The 24,482-nt window shown below is 36.1% G+C and overlaps 2 protein-coding genes across 4 annotated transcripts; both read right to left on the bottom strand.

Annotated features, from left to right (window-relative positions):
• Positions 1 to 1,103: 1,103 nt before the first annotated feature.
• LOC102230280 (hepatocyte nuclear factor 4-gamma-like) lies at positions 1,104 to 15,929 on the bottom strand. Of its 2 annotated transcripts, none has more exons than XM_023326655.1 (11): positions 15,732 to 15,929; positions 8,762 to 8,927; positions 8,472 to 8,566; positions 7,812 to 7,918; positions 7,138 to 7,287; positions 6,668 to 6,755; positions 6,112 to 6,264; positions 4,758 to 4,807; positions 4,304 to 4,490; positions 2,308 to 2,427; positions 1,104 to 2,208 (listed from the first exon to the last, which is right to left on the bottom strand). In XM_023326655.1, exons 1-11 carry the CDS (start codon positions 15,760 to 15,762, stop codon positions 2,087 to 2,089), a joined length of 1,269 nt encoding a protein of 422 aa, XP_023182423.1. In that variant the 5' UTR covers positions 15,763 to 15,929; the 3' UTR covers positions 1,104 to 2,086. The 2 variants fall into 2 exon arrangements, with proteins under 2 accessions (XP_023182423.1, XP_014325829.1); XM_014470343.2 differs by lacking the exon at positions 15,732 to 15,929 and adding an exon at positions 10,892 to 11,142.
• A 369-nt stretch (positions 15,930 to 16,298) lies between these two features.
• On the bottom strand, positions 16,299 to 19,057 carry gpr141 (G protein-coupled receptor 141). Of its 2 annotated transcripts, XM_023326066.1 has the most exons (3): positions 18,853 to 19,057; positions 17,208 to 17,897; positions 16,299 to 16,628 (listed from the first exon to the last, which is right to left on the bottom strand). In XM_023326066.1, the coding sequence occupies exons 2-3, from the start codon at positions 17,894 to 17,896 to the stop codon at positions 16,460 to 16,462; spliced, it is 858 nt and encodes a 285-aa protein (XP_023181834.1). In that variant the 5' UTR covers position 17,897; positions 18,853 to 19,057; the 3' UTR covers positions 16,299 to 16,459. The 2 variants fall into 2 exon arrangements, with proteins under 2 accessions (XP_023181834.1, XP_014325838.1); XM_014470352.2 differs by lacking the exon at positions 16,299 to 16,628 and having other exon boundaries at positions 16,733 to 17,897.
• Between the last annotated feature and the right edge of the window lie 5,425 nt (positions 19,058 to 24,482).

The following is a 24,482-nucleotide window of genomic DNA, read 5'->3' as shown; positions in this document are numbered from 1 at the left end:
ATTTGAATTACACACATTAAATATTACAACAAATAAATTTTTTGCACTCAAGATTGCATTGTTAAAATTTCATATGTTTTTGTAATCTTTACCACTAATTCAAGAAGAGTTAAGACAACTTTTTATTGCAGATAATTCATAAACAATATTAGCTGTGAAAGACATGCACACCTGCAATATATGTGTGCCATTGTAAGGTAAATATGTTCATGGCTCATAATCCCAATAGAAGAAACCGTCAAATTTAACTTTGCTTTTTGTTTTACTTCTTTTTTTTCTTAAGCTGTCAGGTGGTATTTTTGGTCAGATCCTAAAAAATAAAATCTACAATCTTATTCATCTATTTAGATAAATTGGTCTGAGAGAAGGTCTCACATGTTACATTTTAATGTTGTGATACATGCTGTTCAGTTGTTTATATATATACAACTGAACAGCAGTTTTTTGTTGTTGTTGTTTTTTTATGTATGATAAACTGTACACAGAAACAGGCATTTAAAAAAATATTATCAACTAAGACATTTAGAGAAACAAATCAAAACCAAGACTAACCCAGCAACAACTGTAAAGATGAATGAGCTATTTTGTTGAATTTATAGCTACCTCAGTTTATTTTACATTGGAGACAGAGGCAACTCTAAATAGGAGATAAATATAAAATGGGCACAACCTCATATTAGTATTTGACAAAAAGGTTAAATTGTGACAATCTACAGTTTCCAAAATAAAATGACAACAATTCCTTACCTCAGAACATGGTTGTGTATATTAAAACAATCTGGCTAAGAATTGGAGCTGTGGCTATACAAATCTCAGAGCATTGGCCTGAAACTCAGTGCTACTTATTGTCATCACATTAATGTACTCAGATATAAGAAGTAAAATAAACAAACCTCTTTATTAACTGTGCAGACCTTGCTCACCATTTACTCTACTATTTTCATAATTATGCTATTGTATTATGTAGAAAAATGCACTATGTTGTTAGCAGCCGTCTTTTGTTGGGGTTCATATTTATTCAGTAAGCCAGTCTCTTCTGCTAGTTTGCTGATCACTTAGTTAACAAATTGAAATCAATTTAAACAAAGAATGATCTACTTCTGAAATTTGCAAATTCTTTTGTGATTTAATATGTTTTACTTTTTTTTTTTTTACACTGTGCTGTTTCATGTTGAACCATTTGTCTTTTATCTAATCTACTTTGCGTGCAAATCCAGTTTTGGGTCAGGTCAAGTCAGAGAGCCAAGCTGGCTGGATTTGGAGACTGTGGCAGGCAACAGATCACTTTGACAGCTCATCTGTTCTTCACTTTCAGTTAAATCATTTACATAAACTCCAAAGCTCCAAGACTTGTGTGCTTTCTTATTTTTGTTTTTAAACATATGGGTTAGATGGATAGCTGATGAGCAAATATTGGAATAATTCAAAAGCAGCTAAATTAAGGTTTCTGCTCAAAAATGTATACCTCATTAACATATCTCACACTCAGAATTGTTCTTTTTATTTTCCATTCTACTTCATTCAGACAAATCAGCGTTACCAAAGAAAATGTCCAGAAAATTTGTCTTTCAAAGCCTGGAAACCATGAGCAATAGTTGCTCAAAATATATACATTTTATCAGATGACTGAGCCTGTTGTCATGTAAGGCTGTTCAATTAATGAAGTTACAGCTAAGCCATCATTACAGTTTACTCACACACATCATTCCTACCACTGTGAGATGACTATTGGAATGATCCAAATGGTCAGAGCTGGGTGGAACACCAGCTGGATTCTAAATGAGCCCCTAAATTGCTCTGCGTCCTCTCATCATTGCAGCTGAAGCTCCTCTGTCTGGTCTTTTGTTGAAAGATATAGACTTGTGAGGGTTTACATTTGAATAAAAGCTTACCTTTGAAAGGCAGGCAATTATTCTGAGACCATTGTTGCTGTAACACTGAGGAGGGGGAACAGGCAGTGGGAAGTCTTTAAGACACATTCTGAATAAGGAGTGCCTTCCTAACTTTCACATCAGTATAATAAACTATGCATCCAAGAAAAAAAAAACTGATTTTATGAAAGACTCTGTCATACGGCAGGAAGGAGTCAGGGGTCTGTCTGTGTAGAAGGTGAGGGGCTGGCAGGAGGACAATGAGGCTGAGGGAAATGTTTGTACATTTCTGTAGTGGGACCCTGTGGTGGCGATGGGATGGGAGTCTCAGGTGAAGCTGCAGAATGAGCAGAAATCATGTTAGAACATTTAGTAATTTTGATATAGGTTTGTCCTCAGTATGCCTAGTGCTTGTTTTTGGGGATATTTTTCTTACCTATTTGTGGAATGTGAGCAGCAGGCATGGTACTGATGACAAGGGTGTGTCCAGTCACATGGTCCTGGGCCAACTGGGTGTGTGCCGCATGGTGAAGGTGGCTGGACTCTGTTGTTAGCCCTGAACATACAACACAAAGAAACTGAAGAGGTGCAGTTAACTAACAAAAATACATTCAGAATTATTATAGGTTTGTTAAATATGTAAGCAGCTTGTGAAAGCAGTTTGCTGAATAATCCACTCTCTTAGCCTCACTATTCAAGTCAATGCATTTCAGAATCAACATTTTTGTCAATATCAAAATTTGGAACTCAATTTGTCTTTTCAGGAATGAACTGCCATGCCTTGCAAAAGTATTTATATCCTTTAAATTTTTACCTTTTGGTTATGTTGCAACTCTAAATCTGAATGTATTTCAGTGATGTTATAGACCGCCACAAAGTAGTGCATGTGGAAAATGTGAAGTGGGTTTAAAAAGAAAAATGGCTTTTTATTAACAAAAATCTAAGAAATGTGTTGTTCATTTCAATGCGGCCCACTGTACATTGAAACACTCTCAATGAACTATTATCCCTAGCTATGAACATAAATGCAGCTTTTCTGGGAATGATTGAAAGGAACGTTAGAGAGTGTCAGTGAACAACGTGTAATCATAACCTAGCAAGACATGCCCAGTCACCTGAGCTGATGCTTCCTCATCTCACAATCCTTACAATAAAAATTAGTGGTGGCAATAGAGCAGTTTGCTGTGGTAATGTTTTTTTTTTGTTTGTTTTGTTTTGTTTTTTTTAAAGCAGGGAATGTAATGCTGGTCAGTGGATGGAGATAAACATACGAAGAAAAAGCGGTTAGGGGCTGAAAAAGCCTTCAGTCTGTGTCAGGGGTTCACTTTCTAACAGAACAGTGATCTAACTAGACATCCAGAGGTTTAATGGTTTAAACAATATGTCTGTATCTGTCAAAGTTTAGATCTTTATCCAAATCATAATCTGTGGCAAGACTTAAAAACATATTCCTTTCTCTAGGTGTTTAAAGTTAGCAGAGACATACACCAAAAACAACTTGATTTAAAAAAAACATTGACAGCAGGGACGTTATATGGAAATAAATGCAATACATTAAAAAATTAAGAAAAAAAAAAAGACTTACAAATATCACTTTACACATTACTTCACAGTTAAACACCACTTTGGTTTGATGTTTCATTTTGAAGTTTTGTTTTGTTTTTTAGTATTATTTTAATGTGACAAAATGTGTTTGGGTACTTTTGCAAGGCAACATAGATGTAATTCTAATATAGAGAGTACATGTTTGTTCATTACTTATTTAATCAATTTTTGAAGGTAAAATACACTATAGAAACCTTCATTTTTGGGTTCCTAAATATATTATTCCAACAATTTTAGAATAGGAGAAAGTTTGCTGCTGTTGTTGTTGTTACAGTTTTTGTAGAAAGTCATTACACATTCTGACAAGAAAAATGCAGCTCTTTCTGTACACTGTCATCTAAGTCAAGTTTTCACATCCATGAGGGTTTATTTTTCCATGAGTGGTGAAAGCTGCGGGGCATGTTTTCAGATGACTTTTTACATCAGACCCCATATTATGTTTGAACTATTTGACATAGCCCTCCTTAAAATATAGCTGATGCTTTCTAGCTTAATATTTATACACATCTAGATGTGTGTGCAAATGTCCCTCGCATCACATTGTGTGGCAAAGTTGGTCTATTTCTGTTTTGCCTATTATACATGAGAGCTATGCAAAGTTACACTGTTCTTCGGTACAGTGTTGTTTTTTGTTGTTTTTTTTACTTTTTAGTTGCGTATATTTATATGTCTTAGAGAACTTTGCTGAGCAGGAATACTTTTCCCCGTTTCCACAATCCCTCATGTGGCTCCCCATATTCACCTCTCTGAGGCACCAGGACTCGCTTTGCTGAAGGTCACCCTATTTGTTTACAGAATTACAAACGCAAACACTAGCTCAGGCCTACCTCCCAGCAGCATCTCCTGCAGCAGGTTGTCTATCTTGGCCAGGCCGCATAGCTTAATGAACTGGAGCTGTTCAATCATTTGCCAGGTGATGCTCTGCAGGGTGGGAAGCAGCAGTAAGAGCTCTCCAAAACGACCCCTGGAGTCGTACTGACGGTCGTTTATATAGTCTTCCAGACTCATCTGAACCTGTGAACACACGCATACACACGCCAACATTCACCACTGTGACAAAAACTCCAAATTTAAGTTTGAAATCCAAAGCAAATATTTATCTATGTAAAGTTACGTGGCTAATGACAGTAAAAGTCGGTTGCCCTTCAAATACAAATTAGAATACATCCTAAATGATAAGATTAAAATTGCTATAATAATAATAATAATAATAATAATAATAAATGTAAAATAATTAACTACAGACTTACAGTAATTTCAAAGATTAAATAGCAAACCTACCTGAAGACGCATAGTCTTAATTTTTGTTGGGTCCCGCAACGACTTTGCATCTGGAGATTAGAAAGCAAAGCATTGAAGAGACAGGTAAATAGACATGGGGAGGACATGATTGAAGGACAGGAAAGAAAAAAAAAAGAAAGACCAGGGATAAAATTGAGGATATGGGTAGAACTGATGGAATGATTATTGTTAAACTGGTGTATGGAGGCAAAATGAGGGGATTTACAGAAGGAGGGAGAAAGGGTTAACACATGATCAGGGCGGTGATAGAGCTCGTGTGTAGGGATTGGAGAGATTGGAATCTAACTATGAGGGGAAACATACGACATAAATAACAATAGATTTATGATTAAATAATTTTTTTTTTCCATGTTTCTAACAACGTAGTTACACCATCAATAAAATCCATCATTCATTATTTTACTATTTGTTTTCATTTTTTGTAATTGTACATTTTATTAAATTATACTGAATACACTACTTTGTCTTTGTCAAAGGTAATATTTCATTTCATGGCCAGTTGTTGGTGGTATTTTTAAAAATATCAACTTCCAACATATGATTTTTTTCTGCAAAAATAAAGTATGTAACAGTGACATCTATTGGCACAAGCAGTAGAAAAAAATCAAGTGTCCTTTCCAACATTTGGTTACATCATAAACACATACTTTCATGTATTTCATTGGGGTTTAAAGGAATGGACAAACACAAATGTGCATAATTATGAAGTGTAAGTACAATAATATATGAATTAATTTGCTTTTTTGCTAATTAAAATCTGAAAAGAGGGAGTTGCATTTATAAGAATTCACAATCCTTTAATTTAGAGGACAGCTTTAATTTGCATCTAGACTACATTTATTTAGTAACTAGAGTAATTTATCCACTGTTTTTCTGTGAAGGCCATGGAGATTTATCAGAAGTCATTAGCGTGTGAACAGTCCAATGAAGACTAAGGAGCACCAGACAGGTTAGGAATAAAGTTATGAAACAAATGAAACCCCTGATTGGTTATAAAATAATCTCCCAAGGTTTCAACATCTGACATAGAACTCTTTTTTTTTTCTATTGTCCAAAAAGGGAAAGAACAACTGAATTGAAGTGAAATGTTGCTCAATTGTTTATTAAAGACTTTCAAATTAGTACAGATTTATCAAGTGCGTCTTCCACCTTGGGAGGCCCTACTTGAATAATTTTGTTGAATTAAAGAGTTTGTAAAGTCCAAGAAGTATGTTTTTTTTGATGAATGGATTATCTATAGCCGTATTCAGCAAATACTTAAGTATCTGAAACATACAGTATGTGCCATAAGCTTTATAATCAGTTGCTAGTGGATGTAGCATTTAGTTATTACCTGGGTCAAAAAAGACAATTGCCTTGAGAGCTGCATACTCGTTGTCATCTATCTGAATATCTTGGAAGGGCTGGACCAGTTCGTCTAATATTCTGCTGGCAACTCTGCAAATCTCAGGTTCAGGGCCGTTCCTGTGTATCACACAGCCATTACCTGCAGAAACAGTTGGCAAAGTTAGTGGAGAAGAGTTGACTGGGGTAGAAACGTATTTGAGCAGGTATGGGTTGGGTTCTGGTGTGTACATGAGTGGTTTGTTATTGCTTGAGAGGTCCTATTTAAGTTGTTGCATCAAAGCTAAATGGTAATTTGTAAGGTCAAAGAAGTATGGCATTGCATAAAATATGTGCAAGTGTTTGTAGATTACAACTGTGTGTACAGTATCCTATTTTCTAAGTAATTAATGATATATTTATTTTTTTCTCTTACAAAGGACAACCTTGAGGTTACATTTCAAAAACAGAAAGCTTTAGTTAATTATTCCCAGGCCTCATACATATTAGTGCTGAGACACATGGTCACAACCAAACAGTGAGAAAAATATGTCGTCATTTCCTACCTAAAAGGAGAAAGTCCTTGAATGGCATTGACCTTTTGGCAACCCCAAGCAAGAGATGTTCACCTGCATGAGCCCTGAGCAAGCTCACCTGGAAACACATGCGCACACACGCGCACGCACGCACAGACAAAATAAAAAAAAAAAAAATTAATAAGCAGAGCAGCGATTATTCTCTTTTCCTTGCTTGTATGGTGCTGTGCATTGTCGTAGGCTACAGAAATGGGTTAGAGATAACATACCATCATTGTAAAAATGCTAATGCTCTGCAGCATTTTGCAAAGTAAATCCTTTTTTTTTCACACAAGGAAAAGCGAAATAAGTTTAATAGAAAAATACCAGCATATCTGATTAATATTATGTGTTCTACTCTAGGTTTCACTTCAGTATTTTTTAAACGACATGAGATCACTGCATATATATGACTTAGTACAAGCTATATACAAATTAAGCTCACTTATATGACTTGTTACCTGGTCATCCAGTGGCAACTCGCCAAAGGAAGGAATATATTTGGCCCATTCCACCAAAACCAACAGTTGTTGCCTCATAGAATCACATACATCCCCTACAGTGGCTGATTTCACATTCGATACGTCTACTAGTCCTACAGGAGTGATGATCTGCAGGGAAAAAAATAGTAGGGTCTTAACACACATGATGATGTATTAATAAAAAATATAGGCTTCCAGAGTTAATGGGAATATGAATGAAGATAAATAACTGTCAATATTGGAAGAAAACCTGTTTGAAACTACAGAAGGGTTGAGACTGGAGTAGAGTTGAACATAATAAAGCTAGATCAGCAGCAAAGTCTAGATCATTCCAATCAAAGTCAAGAAGTGAATCCAATTTAGAGTCTAAGCCAAGATTGGATGGCGACTATAACTACAGCAAAGAATTACATATTACTCGAGCTGTATACAAATTTACATCATACATTTCATGCTTCTTTGTAAAAGCAGAACATAAGAAATGTCTTCTTTTCCTACACTTCGCAATTTAGAAGTATTTTGTGTTTGTCAAATAAAATGTCAATAAAATGCACTGAAGTTTGTGGATGCAACATGACAGAATCAAAAAATGTTTTGCCGATGCATTGCAGACCTTTATTCCAGGAATAATAAAATAAGCAGGACATTCTTACTTGCTGGGATAATGACTCTGCCTGTGCTAAGACAGTAATGGGTGGAAGGTCTTGAGAATCTGGGATGACTCTTCGGGAACTGATCCGATCTCTCTCATTCTGTACAGCTAAAATATAAGAGCTGAGGTTATTGCTTGCACATGCGTGAACAAGAAGTAAAACAAAAAGAAAACCAAAGAGAACAACAGATAATAATACCAGGCAATTCAACAGCAATTTTTACTTCTAAACATGCAAAAGTTATTGTACTAATTTTAACATTTAGACTTGGACTAATTCATTAGTGTAAAAAGTTAAGGTGGGGTCCTAAAGAAAAATAATAGTTGATATTTAGGAAAATCACTGAAGATGCTGGGATCAGCAATAGGAAGTCAAACGTTAACCAGTTGCAGTACAGAACAACATGTTTCAGTATCACAGGATTAGGTGTCATAAAATTCTGCGCCAAGGTTATACCCCTCATAAATGCACACACCACACACACAAAGTCTTCCCTTGTTTTATGGCTAAGCCAATTTTGATTATCTTCATGAAGCTTTGAGATTCCATGACAACAATGTTTCTTGCAGTGGCTGTATTTTCTACAATAATGTGGATATTTTCTACAATAATACTGTATAAGTGAGGAGCTGCAAACGTGAGTCATTTTTGAAATCTTACCTTCTTTTTTCATGCCAGCTCTAAAGCATTTGTTGAGTCTGCAGAAGCGACATTGGTTCCTCTTATCCTTGTCAACCACACACTGTCTGCTGAACCTGTACATGATAAACAACAATATGGCCTGACTCTACAGAACAGCATTTGATTCACGATGACATCCCATGTTGTACTGAAAGGTGCCAAGTCAATATGTTTTGACCAAAAAATAAGTATTAATCCTCCAGGTTTTATTATTGCATATTTTATTTGTTCAAACATGTGCCCATATGGTATGCCTTGGTTGTCTTTACCGGCAGGTGTACACATGGCTTTTTCGTATGGAGCGTCTAAAGAAGCCTTTGCAGCCATCGCAGCTAGAAGCGCCATAGTGTTTTCCTGTGGCTTTATCTCCACAGATTGCGCAGTTAGCGTTCAGCCCATCTGGACCAGAGTGGCTTGGTTCTGTTGGCATACTGTCTGCAAAGCACAACATACAGGCATATTTTTACTCATGCTTTACACACATCTGTAAATTGCAAACAAATGAAGAATAGAAAACATTGTATATTGGTACTTATACAGTGATTTGATTTGTCTGTGTATGAAACCAAAGTGTGAACTAAATCAAAGAGTTTAGGGCTAGGGTTACGGTTATGGTACCATGTTAAATAAATTCTTTAGCTGAAGTGCTAAACAAAATAGCAGCATTATTTTTTAGCATTTATTATGGTAGCTGATGCCGTAATTATTCTTGTTTCTTGCACATTAAACATTCCTTTAGTGCTTATTATATAGTTCCAAGATACCAAGTTATTTAAAGTGGGGAACCTTGATGAGCATCAAGATACAAATCTTTAGAGTTCCATTCATATCTCACTCAGTTGTACTCCATGATCTCCCAACAATGTTTGAGTTAATGTTTGACTAACTCAGCTCAAAAACTAAGGTGACATCACAGAGGAGTGTTCCTATTCTTCAACAAACCATGTTTATGACCCATGTCTTCAACTAACTTTATTTCACTAAATATCAGCGACAAGGAGCTCTACAAGCAAGATCATCAGTTTCTGGGGAAATATATGTATATATTTTTTTACTGTGTGACAGAAAAGCACAAAAAGAGATATAGAAAGAAACTTAGGCTGTGTTTGTTGGTTTTCACAGAGAAAGCAATGGGCGTTGCACTCTACCGTAAAATCCTCTCTTGTGTAGGTGTTGCTGGGCGACTCGTACATAGCAACACTATGCTGAGTATTCCCGACACCTTACGCCCAACTTAAAATAATGTAACTTGGGCGTATTTGATTAACTTGGGTGCAGTGCTGTGTGATGTAATATGTGTGCTCAAATCAGATCAACCCTAATATGGATATGAACCTACAAAGATTGACAAGTCTGCGTGAGTTTCATTTTAGTGGGTTTTTTTGTGTTTGTCTTGCCGTGTAAGCAGGTTTTGTAGTTTGCTAAAATACATTTTAAAAAATTTGAGCCAATAAGTGTGTAAATGAACACATGACATGTAAAGTTAATAAAATTATCCAACTGTCTAATGTCACATATTTGCTAAGGCATGAGACATGTAAAATAATGTCAAACAAAATATTTCAAGAAGTAAACTCAACAATAAGGTTGTGATAAAACATCAAAGCCTTTAATTTTAATAACGCATACATATTAAAAGCAATGGTTCTCCACTTGAGTGTTTGCAGTAAATAATTATTTGTAATTTAATGGCCCAGTATTCTTCTTTTTTCTGTCTGTAGATTAAAAACAAAAACAAAAAAATCTCTTATTGAAAAAAACAAAACACCAGTGTAAGGGAAGGACCATCCCTCTACCCTCAAGTATATAATCACATATACTCTTATTTTGCTTAATTAAATAATAGATATAATAAAGAGAAACTAACAGAAAACAGGATAGCTTACTATGTACACAAAAGGTTGAGATTTACTTGGTGAAAAATGCTGAAATACCTTTTCACTCAGTGATCTACTTCAAATCGATTTATTGAATAGTTTAAATTTGCTCAACCCAGCACAGCTTCTGCATTAAAGTGCAGCATTCTTAAGTTAATTCACACATTGGCAAGTTTGATAAAATTAATGAAAAACACACTTCCTTCTTTCAAAATACTAACTCATTGAAATCAGCTTATCTAGCTTCTCTGTTATTAAATGTCTTCCCGAATAATATTTCCTCATCTGGTTCTGAACATGATGACCTCTTATGCAGCAAACTTTTATCTATCTTGCTTCGCGACACTGTATCAGTGAGAAGTCATACTCCTCAGTAGTGTCATTACCTGTGAATAGAAATGAGTGTATAGCTGTGTTATGTGTATATGCTATCACAATGTCTCAAAACCAAGTTTGACATTTATGGGATTCTCAGTATGTATGTGCCTCCGTATTTAAGTGTCTGCATGAAAACTCACTTACCTCCTCCTGCATAGAGAACCTCTGCATTCTCAAACCCTAGTGTGCTGTATGATGGATCCAGGCCTTCGCAGTAGTTGGCCACCTCCATATCTAACAGAGATTTATTCTGAGGAGCTGCAGGATACTTCATTCCTGCTTCAAGCTGAGCTGCGTTTTTCTTTTTTTTTCTGTCTTCGTAGCTTCTCACAATTTGTCTTTGCTTCTGTTTTCTTGCCACTGTTTCATCTAACTCCCACACATTCAACAGGGGAGATCCCTCACTTAACAGGTCTATATTGTGATTTGATTGGGCCATGAACGCAAGAAAAGGTGGAGCTAGAGCTAAGACTTCTCACCTTATTATACCTTACTTATCTACTCTCCACTTACACACTTATCACAGAAAGAAATGGACAGTTGTAAAGGAGAAATTTCCTCGACCAGTTTCTGTTGTCCAGTCTTCGACTTTTTGTCTTTATGAATCAAAGTATGCATAATGTGAATACTGTCTGCTAATTATTTATTTGTGTAGGGGTGTGTATGTGTATGTGGTCTTGTTTTTGATACAGTGTAAGGGCCATTTTTCTTACAAATACTGCATGTGGGGACCAACTGCACCTTATGGGCCCCAAAGCTAAGTTCCCATAAGTAGAGGTTCTGTTTTTGGGCTATAGGTTAGGTTTAGGACTATGGTGTGAATTGAGCTTAGGTTAAGTTTAGGGTTAGTCATTGTCATAGTAATAGTAATAATTAGGTTTAGTGTAAGCACCAGAGCTCTGCAATAGAAATGAATGAAAAATGAATGGAAGTCAATGTAAAGCCCCTTTGAAGATAGTAAGAGGGGGAGGTGTGTGCGTGTGTGTGTGTGTATGCATGTAGAGATTTGTGTTTGTGTGTGTGTGTGTTGTTCCAGGGATTTATAATCTAATCAATACTGGTATTACAGCATTATCACCTCAGCAGATATAGTCTATAAAAAGTGGAGAACACTGATAACTTCCATTAATTCCAAGACAAAAACACACATCCACACACACACCCGAGATTTACACTTAAGTGTTTCCATTCATAGAATTTGGTAAGCAGAAGTTATTCCCTGCATTTACTTAAAACCTGATTTTACTTGTAGTTATGTCTTTTTGACTTGCACTCAAAGTGTAATCTGAGATGAGCAAAAAAAAAAACAACAACTTGAAAACAGGCTCCTGGCTATTCTGTCTCTGATGCACTTCCCACCCACTTCACCAAATTTGATCAAGAACAAATTCAAAAGTGTAAATCATGAGTAGAATGACCGTCCTCTCAGGTTCATCTTTTAGGGCAGAGGCATAATAAACACACTGAATAGCTCCCAAGACATAAACCAGTTCAATAGTCTCACCCACCCATTTTACATGGAAGGTTTCATTGCACTAAATCTTACTGTGTGTTTTAGAGGCAATCAGTTTCGGGCATTGTGACAAAGAAGATTGTAAAAGATAAGATGATGATATGGATGACTTGATGCTCTACATCTGAAATGAGTTGGTCAGTCAGAAAAAAAATTAAAGGAGTGTTTCAGCAAGGAAGAGGGTAATATAATGTCACAGTAAGGAACCACATCAGAATGCATATTATCACAAATTGCTTTGTAATACATATTAGTTATTTTTTCTGCTAATAGTATTTTCTCTCCTGGAACCTTTTCCATTTTGTCACATTACAACCAGAAACCTTTATGAATTTTATGGTGACACACAAAATGACACATATTCTTGAAGTGGAAATAAAGTAGCATAGCTTGTAAAAGTTTTGCAAACAAAACTCTGAACAGCATGGCATGCATAAGTATTTGTCGTCCTTTTACTATTAAACGCTTGATTAGCTAATCGGGTCCACAAATGTTTAACAATATCAATACAGCTAATGTGTGAGGGCATAAGAGGTTTCTTAGGGAACATTAGAGAACAAACATCATAATGAAAGCCAAGGCAAACATAAGGAAAGTCTGGGGTAAAGATGTGAAAAAGTTTATGCCTGAAACCTTTTCCATTTTGTCACATTACAACCAGAAACCTTTATGAATTTTATGGTGACACACAAAATGACACATATTCTTGAAGTGGAAATAAAGTAGTGTGGCTTTTAAAAGTTTTGCAAACAAAACTCTGAACAGCAGTATCCTAAGCTTTAAAGATCTCATAGAAAACAGATCTGTCCACTCAGGAAGAGAGGCAGATCATTGCTATTTGTGCAATCTAACTAAAACATAGCAAGATTCTTGAATTGTTATTAGAGAGTGATAAGAAAGGTGGCCCATTTGCTACATTTTGCATTTCATGTTCCATTTAAGGGACACATGAAATGCATTGAGAAAGGTACTCTGCTTAGATGAGCAAATAACGGAAGTTCTTGGATTACATCAAAATGCTGTGAGGATGATGTTCCTGAGCAGGATAGGGAAACTGGTCAGAGTTGATGGGAGACAGACACAGGGTAACACAAAAAAATTAAAAAAAACTTAGTTTGGAGGATCCTCCCCACGGCAGGATGATCATAGAACCAGAGATACACTGGGTCTATTAATCTTTAAGTATATCTACGTTAAATTTGTTCAGTCTAAAATCATACGTTATTTCCAATTGAGAATCCATGGCAAGACTTTGAATGTCTATATTCACAGATTAAATATATCCAATCTGTCTGAGAATGAGCTATGTTGAAAACAACAACTAGACAAATTTGTACGAAGTTTGTCGGGACATACTTCAAACTATTTACAGGTATAATTGCAGCAAATGGTGATTGTACAACATATTGGGGGAATGTATTACAAACCTTCACAGCACTATTCAGATTTTTCATTTGTGAATCCTTAATTGTCCACATCACAGTAATAAACTACTTTGTGTCTTATATCATAATAAAATGTTGAGAGGTGTTAGTAGTAGCCCTGCAAAAACTATACAAACAATTAAGTTGTATTAGTATTTTTATCATGTACTGCAAATTGGGGGGTGAAATAAAAGGGTTAAATGATATGGTGATTAGACAGGAGGCTCTAGGTAGGGAGTGTGAATGGATTATAATTTAACTAGATGGTACACCCAGGCCTCATGACTCATCAAGTTTGCAAAGAGTGGCTTCAAACTTATAATCATGTTTTAAATCTATTCTGTAAGAGATGAGCTAGGATGATCTTGGTTATTTCTATTTATTAAGTACTGAAAAAGAACAAACTAATTATTTTCTGCAATTTCAGAATTCATAAGTCTAAATAGACTTAGACTATAATGCCTTTATCACAATTTGAAAGAGCCCAAATGTTGATGTCACCATTTTGTTCACTTCTAATTCACATTTGATTTTAATGGATGCCTACCTGTAAATATTTCTGCAAGGCTGCAGCTGAAACACAACTACTTCTCTGCGAGACATCATGGAAAAATCCAAGGAAATCAAAGGACACAAGAAAATTGTGAACATCAGCAAATCTCATCTGTCTTTGAGTCCAAACACAGTTGTCTGAAGGTGTCACGTTTATCTGTTCAAATAATTACATATAAATAATACCTTAGGAGTCTCAACAGACCATTTATGGAAGAAGAGGTATTCGGTGTTGAAGTGATACACAGGATTTGGTGCAAAACGCTTTGGAGAAACCGTATGTTTAAAATAAATTCAAATCTTCTTCACTGTTTTGACATTTAGTAAATAGAAATATATGTGCTATTTCTCACTGAACTAACACAGGAGAAGTCTTGTCTGACTTAATATAAAACCATGAATGTGACTTTTCTTGGCAACAGTACGTAAACATCTAATTTCAGCTGGTAAGACCTGGTGCAGGAGTCAGACTAAATGAGATACATTGCTTCCACCTATCAACCAAAAGCTCTCAGCTGCCATAAAACCCTTAGCGAGAGGCAATGTCTGTGAGAAATTGCCATAATACCAGCGCCTGTACTTAAACTAACAGTTTAAGACACACATAATGATCAGCCAGGCACTGTTGCAAAAAACCACAACTTCCTGAAAAAAAAGCTATAGTTGAAGGTTCTTCAGAAAAGTAATTGCCTCTAAATCTTAAGATGATTAACTATACCTTTGCTTCATTATTGCCTTTGACTTTAAAACTAATTCTAAACTACATAAATTATCTGTGTAATTGTGAATGTCCTAATAAAGATTTTTAAGTAAAATACCGGGTTAAAACAATGCATAGCAATTAATGTCCATATTTGAAAAAGCCAATGGACTGTTAAGGGGGGCCAAAATCGTATCTCATACTATAACCTCAAGGGTTAATAAACAACAGTCTAGTTGTCTTTGTAATTTATTTACAACAATACAAAGTGGACACAAGATTAAAAGTAGTGTTATATGGAGGTAGAAAAGGTAAATTATAGGAGCAATAGAAATAACATTATTTCTCTGGTGATTAATCCACATTGGTTTTGATTGTGCTGAAATCCCTGGTAAAAGTGAGAAGGTAAAATGAGAGCAAAGAGAGAAATATCTTGTTCCTGTTTATGTCCTTGACTTGTTCGGGTAAAACGAGTTATCACATGATCTTTACAGCACAGCTTTTGTGACGAAGTGAGTCTCTCTTATCTCCTTTCGCATACTTGCGTTACATGAGATACTTTAAAGCAGCACTTCTACTTTGTTCGAATGAACCATCGCACACCATTTCTTTTCTCTTTTTTTTTTCAAATTAGAAAACCACATGATTTGAGGAACTTACTGCAACCAAAACTAAGAGATTCTGGTAACGTTTGGTATATAAGACTTAACAGTTTATGTATTTACTAAATGTAAATATTTCCAATTTAAAAAAATTAAAACAAAGCAAATACAAAACAGAAAAAGTTTGGCTTACCTGTGTTGCTGTTTCTGTCTAATATGTGCATTTATCCAGTAGTATTGCTGTACTCTGACAGGGAGCAGTCGTCAGTCGGCCATCGGGCTTATGGAGTTTTAAAATAGTTTAAAGTGTTGGGAAACATTAAAAGGGAAGGCTGGAGAGCTGAGCTGCCAATAATTCATGGAGCGACACATTGGATGGCGCCATCATAGCCCTGTCATAAGATCGATTTACTAAACAAACTTAAGCTAGGGTGGAGATGTTAAACAGTAACCCAGGTCCATAAAAACTAGAGAAGAGAAACATCACTAGGTGAATGTGAGTGTGCTGATGTGCGGGTGACACAGACCCCGTGACACAGAAAGTGCACAAAGATATATAATTCAAGAAACTTTAGATTTTGTTTAGAAAACTGTTGGAAAGAAATATATTTTTTCATCAAACTTTAAAATGTGTATTGTGATAATATTTTGAGTAAGGATCTGTTTTGTATGTCTTCATCAGCTTCAGTGGTCTAGGATCCTGTCATAGTCTCAGACTGGACAATGTGTAGTACAGATAAAAACCAGCAGATGGCAGGAGTTCATTTATTTTGGAGTCAAGTTCAAAGTAGTTTTCAGACTGCATTTATTACTTGGCAACATATACATTTATGCTATTCATAAATACAATATCAAAACTGGACCTGAGTTCATACTCTCTGGTGAAAACATTTTTTTTTAATTCAACAAGCAAGCATTTCTTCAATAATAATAATAATAATAATAATCATTATCATCAGCTGAAATAATATTGGTTAGATCAGGTTGCCCAATGTAATACAGCCGGAAACTATGGTAGGGAATGAAGCAGATTAGCATGATCAGTGTGAAGCAGAGGCTCTTCAGTTGAGCCCCAAAGTCTTGCTGAGACCTGCATCCCTGGTCCTCAAGCCACACTGCCCTGCATGTTTTAGGTATTTCCTTGCTTCAGTCCAGCTGATTTTAATTGATGACTGATTAACAGGGGTTTGTTGAACTGCAATCAGTTGAATCGGGCACATTAAAGCAGGGAAACCTCTAAAGCATGTAGGGCAGTGTGCCTTGAGGACCAAGGTTGGGAAACGCTGGGTTAGATAATGAAGCAGGCAAAATGATCATAATTTGATATCAAATAAATTCACTAATCATGTAGATCAACAAGAAATATAAAAAAGAAACACATGCCAACATCTTATATCAGTTTGTCTCCTGTATGCACATCTGCAGTTATTGTAGACGTTGTGTTCACACAGTCCTACTTCTTAAGCATATGTGGAGTGTTCTCCTCCCCAAGAAGGTCAACATGTCCAAACAGTTGAAAGTGGTCAGGCTCAGTAAGACTTCATTGACAGGTTCAAGCTCAGGTTGCCCAATGTAATACAGCCGGAAACTATGGTAGGGAACGAAGCAGATTAGCATGATCAGTGTGAAGCAGAGGCTCTTCAGTTGAGCCCCAAAGTCTTGCTGAGACCTGCATCCCTGGCGATCCCTTTTGTATAGAGTCCACAGGACGTTGGCCTGAAGGGCTGTCAACACAACACCTACCACTATCACCAGTATGCTTAATATGTAGTTCAGCTCTTTGGCAGAATTCATGCTTTCTGCAAAATGAAAGCAATGAGTGGAATTTTTATTTTCTTCTGTCTTGCCATAAAAACGAAAAATGATGCAAGAGACTACGATGAGCACAATGACCCACAACACTACACTGCCAATGAGTGCTTGCATTCTGCCTAAGGATTCCACCTGCCTAGCCCTGCAGTAGTGTGGCCACAAGCGAGTGACGAGGATGATCATGTAGAGCAAAAAAGACACATACATGTGAATGTGGATCATCGCGCTCACCGTTTTACACCACTCGATGCCCAACTTCCACTCGTTGGTTACGTAATAGTAAATTCTGAAGGGCACTGTCAGAAGGAAGATGAAGTGGGCAAAAATTAGATTAAACACGGTAATGGAGGTGGCAGATGCAGCACTGGACTTCAAGATGTGCATCATCAGGCTCAGGCTGACAGTACCGCACAGCAGAACTACAGAGTAGATGACCATGAGGGTAATGCGAAACTCTGAAGATTCAGGCTCAGATTTAGTGGTTGGTGTGTTGTTCTGAGTGATCATGGAGGTAGACAGTTGCTGCGGGGTCACGCTGGAAGTCATCCTAAAGAGAGTAGGTTTCAGACAAAATCCATTGTTAGAGACAAAAAGGAAGTTGGTGTAACAGTTAAATGGGTAGTGCTATAATGAGAGGGAAGAAAAGGGGATAATCTGTGAGTCAATGTTGACTTTTTATAACCTAAAAATCTTGGTAAAATAGGATGCAGGCATGGTACTATAGGAAGTTATTCAGCTATATATTTCCTCTTGTGTAAAATGTGAAAATGTAATTTGTTACAAATGCAACCTATAACCTATACATGTGCTATACCGTCCAGACTAATTTACCTCTTTATTCTCAGTCTGATGCATTCTGTTTTGTCAAGTTGGCCTTTCTGCAGTCTATTTAGTTTTTGTATTTTTTTCCACAAGCAGATTCACTTCTGTTCATGAAGCAATGATGCTGACACATCTTATCATTTCAAAATGCGTTTTTACTTTTGAAGGTTCTCTTTTCACCATCCTCTTGTAGTTTGTTTGATTGAAAAAAAATCTAACAAATTTACGTTAACATTTTCGGAAAAAAAATACACACACACACACACACACATATATATATATATATATATATATATATATGAAATGTACAACTCTACATGAGTTCAAATTCTTAATGGAAATATTCAAAGCTCAGTACTCAGTTCTGTTGTAAGATTGTCAGTGACTTACAGCAAGGGTCGGTATCATTTGAATAAACACATTTTATAAAATGTAATTTAGAGCTAATTTAGAGAACCTTACTATTGCTTGGTCAGTTTATCAAAAGTGAATAAAAGCAGCAATAAATTTTCCCCGAACACCAGATTAGCACTAATTACAACAACAAAAAATTATCAATTTTCTATTGAAGAATATTTTGAAAATGTGTCTTGCTTGTACATATTAATAAAGAGAACAAGGCAACAACCTCATGATGAGCACAAAAAGAGATGTAACCTTAGCTTTCCATGTAGACTTACCTTGTAGTCAAAAATTTGGCTGCTGCCTGTTTTTAGGAGTCCCAGCAAAACGTTAGAAACTCTCTCTATCCTTCATCCCACCAGAGTGGTAACTCCAAGTTTTGACAAAGTCAGTAAGCATCCAAACACTTTCACAAATATGAGATATTTTCTGGGTCTAAAGTTAGCGTAGGTTATTGAAATGAGCTACATCTGCCCGTGTCAAGAGCCCTTTTGCATACTGGGTGTCTGTACTTTGTCACCGGAGGTGACTTCATGTCAGCATAACCACAGAAATTGTAGCTTCCTTGTTTTGGCCACCTTCTGTTTGCGCTCTGTTTTTCTGTGGATTTTTGTTGCTGTTGTTGCTATTCTTTAACTCCAAGAAATGCAACATTTACATTATTAATAATACCGCACATACAGCAAATTACTTTTATTGTGTAAAAAAATGTCTTTTACATTTGTCCAACTTAATCGGCGTAAGTTTATAGTTTATTTTATCTCATAGCATCTACAGTGTACATAAATCTAATGAATACTTATTTGTTTAAAAATCTGAGAGCATCTGAAATGTATTAACTGTGTGGTTGCATACTGTTGCATTATATTGCCATAGCATAAGCTAATTGATGTGTAAAGAGAAGTTAGTCAGGAAGTCATGGTACGAGTAGCGATGTTAACATATGTCTATAAATATTGCAGTCAATTGCAAGCATTGCAAATGTTTTAGATGTTGTTGATGCTAACTGGTTCCCATGGGTTTTACAGTAAAAATATCACACTACTTTTATCAAGTTCTACAAATTGTCATTGTACAACAACGGAATTACAAGTTTGTGATGCTGCATAATGTAGACTATCCATCCATCCATCCATCTTCTTCCGCTTATCCGGGGTCGGGTCGTGGGGGTAGCAGCTTCAGAAGGGAGGCCTAGACTTCCCTCTCCCCGGCCACTTCTTCCAGCTCTTCCGGGGGAATCCCGAGGCGTTCCCAGGCCAGCCGAGAGACATAGTCATAATGAAGATTATGCTGTTACTATTTGACTATTTTCTTAAAATCTGGATATCATCCATCCATAACTTAGTCTATGGGTTCCTGTGAGGGACTTTCTGAAATGTGTGAGGAAGCTGCAGTACCCGTGGCAACAACTTAAGCCACAGTTCCACTTTGTTGCTTCCACATCAGTATGCAAAGCTGCATGTGGGTTTAGTTATTTGTCCCTGTAATTCTTTGCATCTGATTATTCTGTAAATAATACACATCTGGTCCTTTTATTATGATTTGTTTTATTATGCAAAACATTTCTGTCATAATGGCAAACACACATCTTGTTCCTTAATTTCAAATCCTTCATTAAAGGTTTCACTTGCATAATGATCATTAGTCTACTAAAGGGACAACTTTCAGTTCAGCTTCAATTTTTTTCCAGATTCATGTATTTATCAAGCTCATTTTATAAATTGCTTTCTTATTTGAACCCATAAAGGAAAGTCCAAAGCACATGAATTTTTACTTCTAATTGATGTTAGAAGTGTCAAACTGAAAATCTGATACCATCAGTTTCTTCAGGGAAACTGATGGTCATAGTTCTTGAAATAAAGAATTGTGCTCTTTATTTCATATGAAGAACTGTGACCATCAGTTTCCAAGAAAGAAAACCCAAATGGTCATAGTTCTTTATATGTAATAAAGAACTATGAAGTTCTTTGGTAGTCTCTGCTCAGTGTGGCTACTGTACAAACACAGCACTGTTGAAATGCTTCTACATTTACTTATAACATTTCTTAAGGTTGTCAAATTATTCTTTAATTTACATTTCACCACAGAGTAAGAAACCATTTACAGCCAAAACAAAAAGATCGATCTCTTGAATTTTAAGTCTGCTACAGCAAGACTTTTTGTTCAAATGCTGTTGAGTATGTACAATAACTCCATGTGGAGAGTTGAGAAACACTGAATTGACCCAATTTCAGTGTTGTGTAAATATGCTGTCACACTAACTGCTGAGACCAGTTTATTCATAATTTAAATGGGAAAACCAATCAATATCCTATAAACTTTCCGATGGGCTTGTTTGTATTTTTCAATGTTTTGAAGTTCTTGTTTGGTTTGGCTCAATCCAAAAACCTATGTTGAAATCTAGTCTTTCAAGTTTACAACACAATTTTCCCTTTACCGAAAGCTATAAATAAAATTATTATCGGGAATTCATAGTCAAACCTCTCAATCTCAGTTAATTCCCAATGAATAGTTACCAGGTGAGGTGTGATTTTATAGAACAATAGATAGAGTAGATTTGTGCACTGGTGTTCTCAAACAGCACTAGACACATAGACACAAACAACTTCTCTCCAAAATACAGGAATCTATAAACAAAATTCTTCAGCTTCCTATTGATTTCAGTAAAGAAACTTTAGGCTGAAAACATCGAAATAAACTACTGAGCACAGATAAAAAGAATAAGTAAAACTAGTGATCTAAGGACAAAGTAAAATAAAATTGTAACACCAACAACCGCTAGACAAATGGAGGGCTATCACAGTTCAGTGTGAATATGTACTTTTAAGAGCCAAGGTTTGTTCTGAGGAATTGGAATGAGGCCAAATTATCTTTAAAAGTTGACAAAAAAATTAAAAAAACTAATACAAAAATCCAGGAGCTGCCAGGAGTTCAAACAACAATTTGGTAATACTAGCAGAAGATAAACATATTTAAAAAAACAAAACAAAACATAATGTTTTAAAAATTGTGTGTGAAAAACAAACATGGTTTGACAACTTGGTAAATGGACCACAGGCAAGGTGATGACACATCCAGGGTTAGCAGCTCGTCAAAAAACAAAGGAAATAGTGAGTGTGATGCTTTTTAGCGATCCTTGTGAGTCTCACATGTACTGTTAAGTGCCAGTACTTATCACTACTTGTGTATGCACCTCACAGTAAATTTTTGCAAGAAGAAAACAAGCTATCTTTTAAACACTGCAGAACTAATGATGGCTAACTTCTTAGCATTAGCAGAGCTTTAGCTTTGGCAGCCAGGAAAATTTCATAGTATGTTTATAAGGACACTGCAGAAATATTTTATGCAAATACAAATCTCTTACTATGCAGTAATAGCAAGAGATAAAGTGAAAACACCAATAGCCTCAGCCCTTCCTTGGTTTTAGCTTGCATTAAATGCAAACAAAATCACAAAGAAAACACAGGCATTCCCAGGCAAGATGAATATATAGTTCAACTGTAGTAACCAACTACAAAGATCGTATTTAAATTCAAGAGAAAAACCAAATATGGACCCTTCTATTTAAGTAAATAAGAGACGAGTTTAAGAGGGATCCATCAAGTATGGCTGAAAAGGACAGGTTGGATCAACCTGAGTGAAGTTGGCCCCCCCACCTTCTTCAAATTAGACAAAATTGGTGTCAATCAACTCGGCTACGTTTGTGCTGGTTTGTGCAGCAAAAATTTTCGTTTGTGCCGCTATCATTTTAAAGATATAAAGAAATGTTTTTAGAGGTCATCAAAGGTCAACCAGCCCCCCACCTTCTTCAAATCAGACGAAATGGGTGTCAATCAACTCGGCTACGTTTGTGCTGGTTTGTGCAGCAAAGATTTTTGTTTGTGCTACATCGGTTTTGAAGATATTAAGGAAAGGGTAAAGGTCAAAAGGTCAACCAGCCCCCCCACCTTCTTCAAATCAGACGAAATGGGTGTCAATCAACTCGGCTACATTTGTGCTGGTTTGTGCAGCAAAGATTTTCATTTGTGCAGCTATCATTTTAAAGATATTAAGAGGGCTGGTTGACCTTTGATGACCTCTAAAAACATTTCTTTATATCTTTAAAATGATAGCGGCACAAACGAAAATTTTTGCTGCACAAACCAGCACAAACGTAGCCGAGTTGATTGACACCAATTTTGTCTAATTTGAAGAAGGTGGGGGGGCCAACTTCACTCAGGTGTTGGACCAACATAAAGAAAAAACAGAAAACAGTAGAATAATTATCGAAATACAGTTTCTCTACCTGTATACTTACATTGCTCTGTTTTCGGCTTGACCATGAAAGGTAAAATATTCCTCTTTAGGGCATAGGATCTTCAGTCTTGTTGCATTGAACTAAGCAAAAGTGGGTTAATACACCACTTGCACTAACCTGGAAATTCATCAATTGCATATTAACTGAGTGCTTGTTTGGGAATTTAAGCTACAGTAAAGAGCCACACGGGGACATTTTTCTTGCTGGACTACAACATTAACCAAATGAACCAAATGTTATGATCAAAAAGTTACTCAGTACCCTGGTAGCCTTTATTTTTCTCTTCTTTTACTTTTACTTATATTTTTAGACGATTCCTTCTTACTACTTGAGTAAAAAAATATTGAATTAATACTGTTCTTCCTTGAGTACATCTTTATTGTGGCTTTTATCACCAAATAACTCCAATATGCATGCATCTGATGGCATGTGCAACTTGATCAACAACTAAATGAGGGTGCCAGTTTTAGATATTTTTATGTTTAATGCCATTGCAATTTAATGCCACATATTGCTCACAAAGTTCCCACTGCTAAACCATACACACAAGTGCTACGCTAATGTTGGCACAACGGTCTAATTACTACCTACTTATCACGCTACACTATGCAGAGGATCTTTATGAATCTGCAAGGGTTGAATCGCCTCAATATGCTGATGTCATGCTGTTAATTGGTAAAAAAAAAATTCATTATTATTACATCTGGTTCTGCCAGGCTATAATGTGAAGAACAGGAATATTGGGTTTTAGGCACTCATATAATGAGTTTTAAAATTAACATAATAAAGTATTTTTAAACTGATTATGTTGTGTTGATCTACAATAAAAGTAGCAGCTTAGGCTTAGATAGGATCTGTAGTGCTTACATTTTTTTTACTGAAAACACCGTCCCTGGGGGGCGTACCATGGTGGCTTAGGGGATAGCGCAACCCATGGTTGGAGGCTTTAAGTCCTTGATGCAGCCGTCGTGGGTTCGACTCCCAGAGCCGACGATATTTGCCGCAAAAGACCCCCTGGAGGGGGAAAAATACTGTCCCTGTGGTAAATTATGGTTTTGAACGTAAACTTCCTGCACGTTTAGTGCCTTGTTCATTCTTGCTGCTAATTTGCTCAGTTTATAATGCAAGCTGTTTTTGCCTTTGTCTGTAAATAAGTGGAGTTTGAACATTTCTCCTGCAGAATTAAGTTTGATCAGCATTTTTTTTTAAATTTAAGATACATTTCTAATGTTTCTCCTTAAGGGGGGGTATTATTTATTTTCCAGGCACATGGTGCCATTTTATAACACAATCAAGGTACTATGTTACCTTCACTTGACATTAAAATGCAGTATATGTCAAAAATGTGATTTGAAATAAACTTGACTGCCTCATATTCATTGCTGATGACTATGAGGCATCAAGGCAGATCCTGAGCAAACATTAAGACACCCTTGAAAGGCTGCCCCGGGAAATGTAAGAATTTCTTATACATGTATAAATCCGTAAAAGCAACAATCCGGGTGTGTGTGTGATTCCCTCATACGAAATAACATAATAACATGATATAAAACTCAAAAAGGTCTATTTTGGCTAACATACCCCAAACATATTAGTAAAGGTTACATGTCT

This window comes from Xiphophorus maculatus, chromosome 21 (genome assembly GCF_002775205.1).
Source record: "Xiphophorus maculatus strain JP 163 A chromosome 21, X_maculatus-5.0-male, whole genome shotgun sequence".
Taxonomy (NCBI): Eukaryota; Metazoa; Chordata; class Actinopteri; order Cyprinodontiformes; family Poeciliidae; genus Xiphophorus; species Xiphophorus maculatus.
This window is presented reverse-complemented; position numbering and strand designations above follow the sequence as displayed.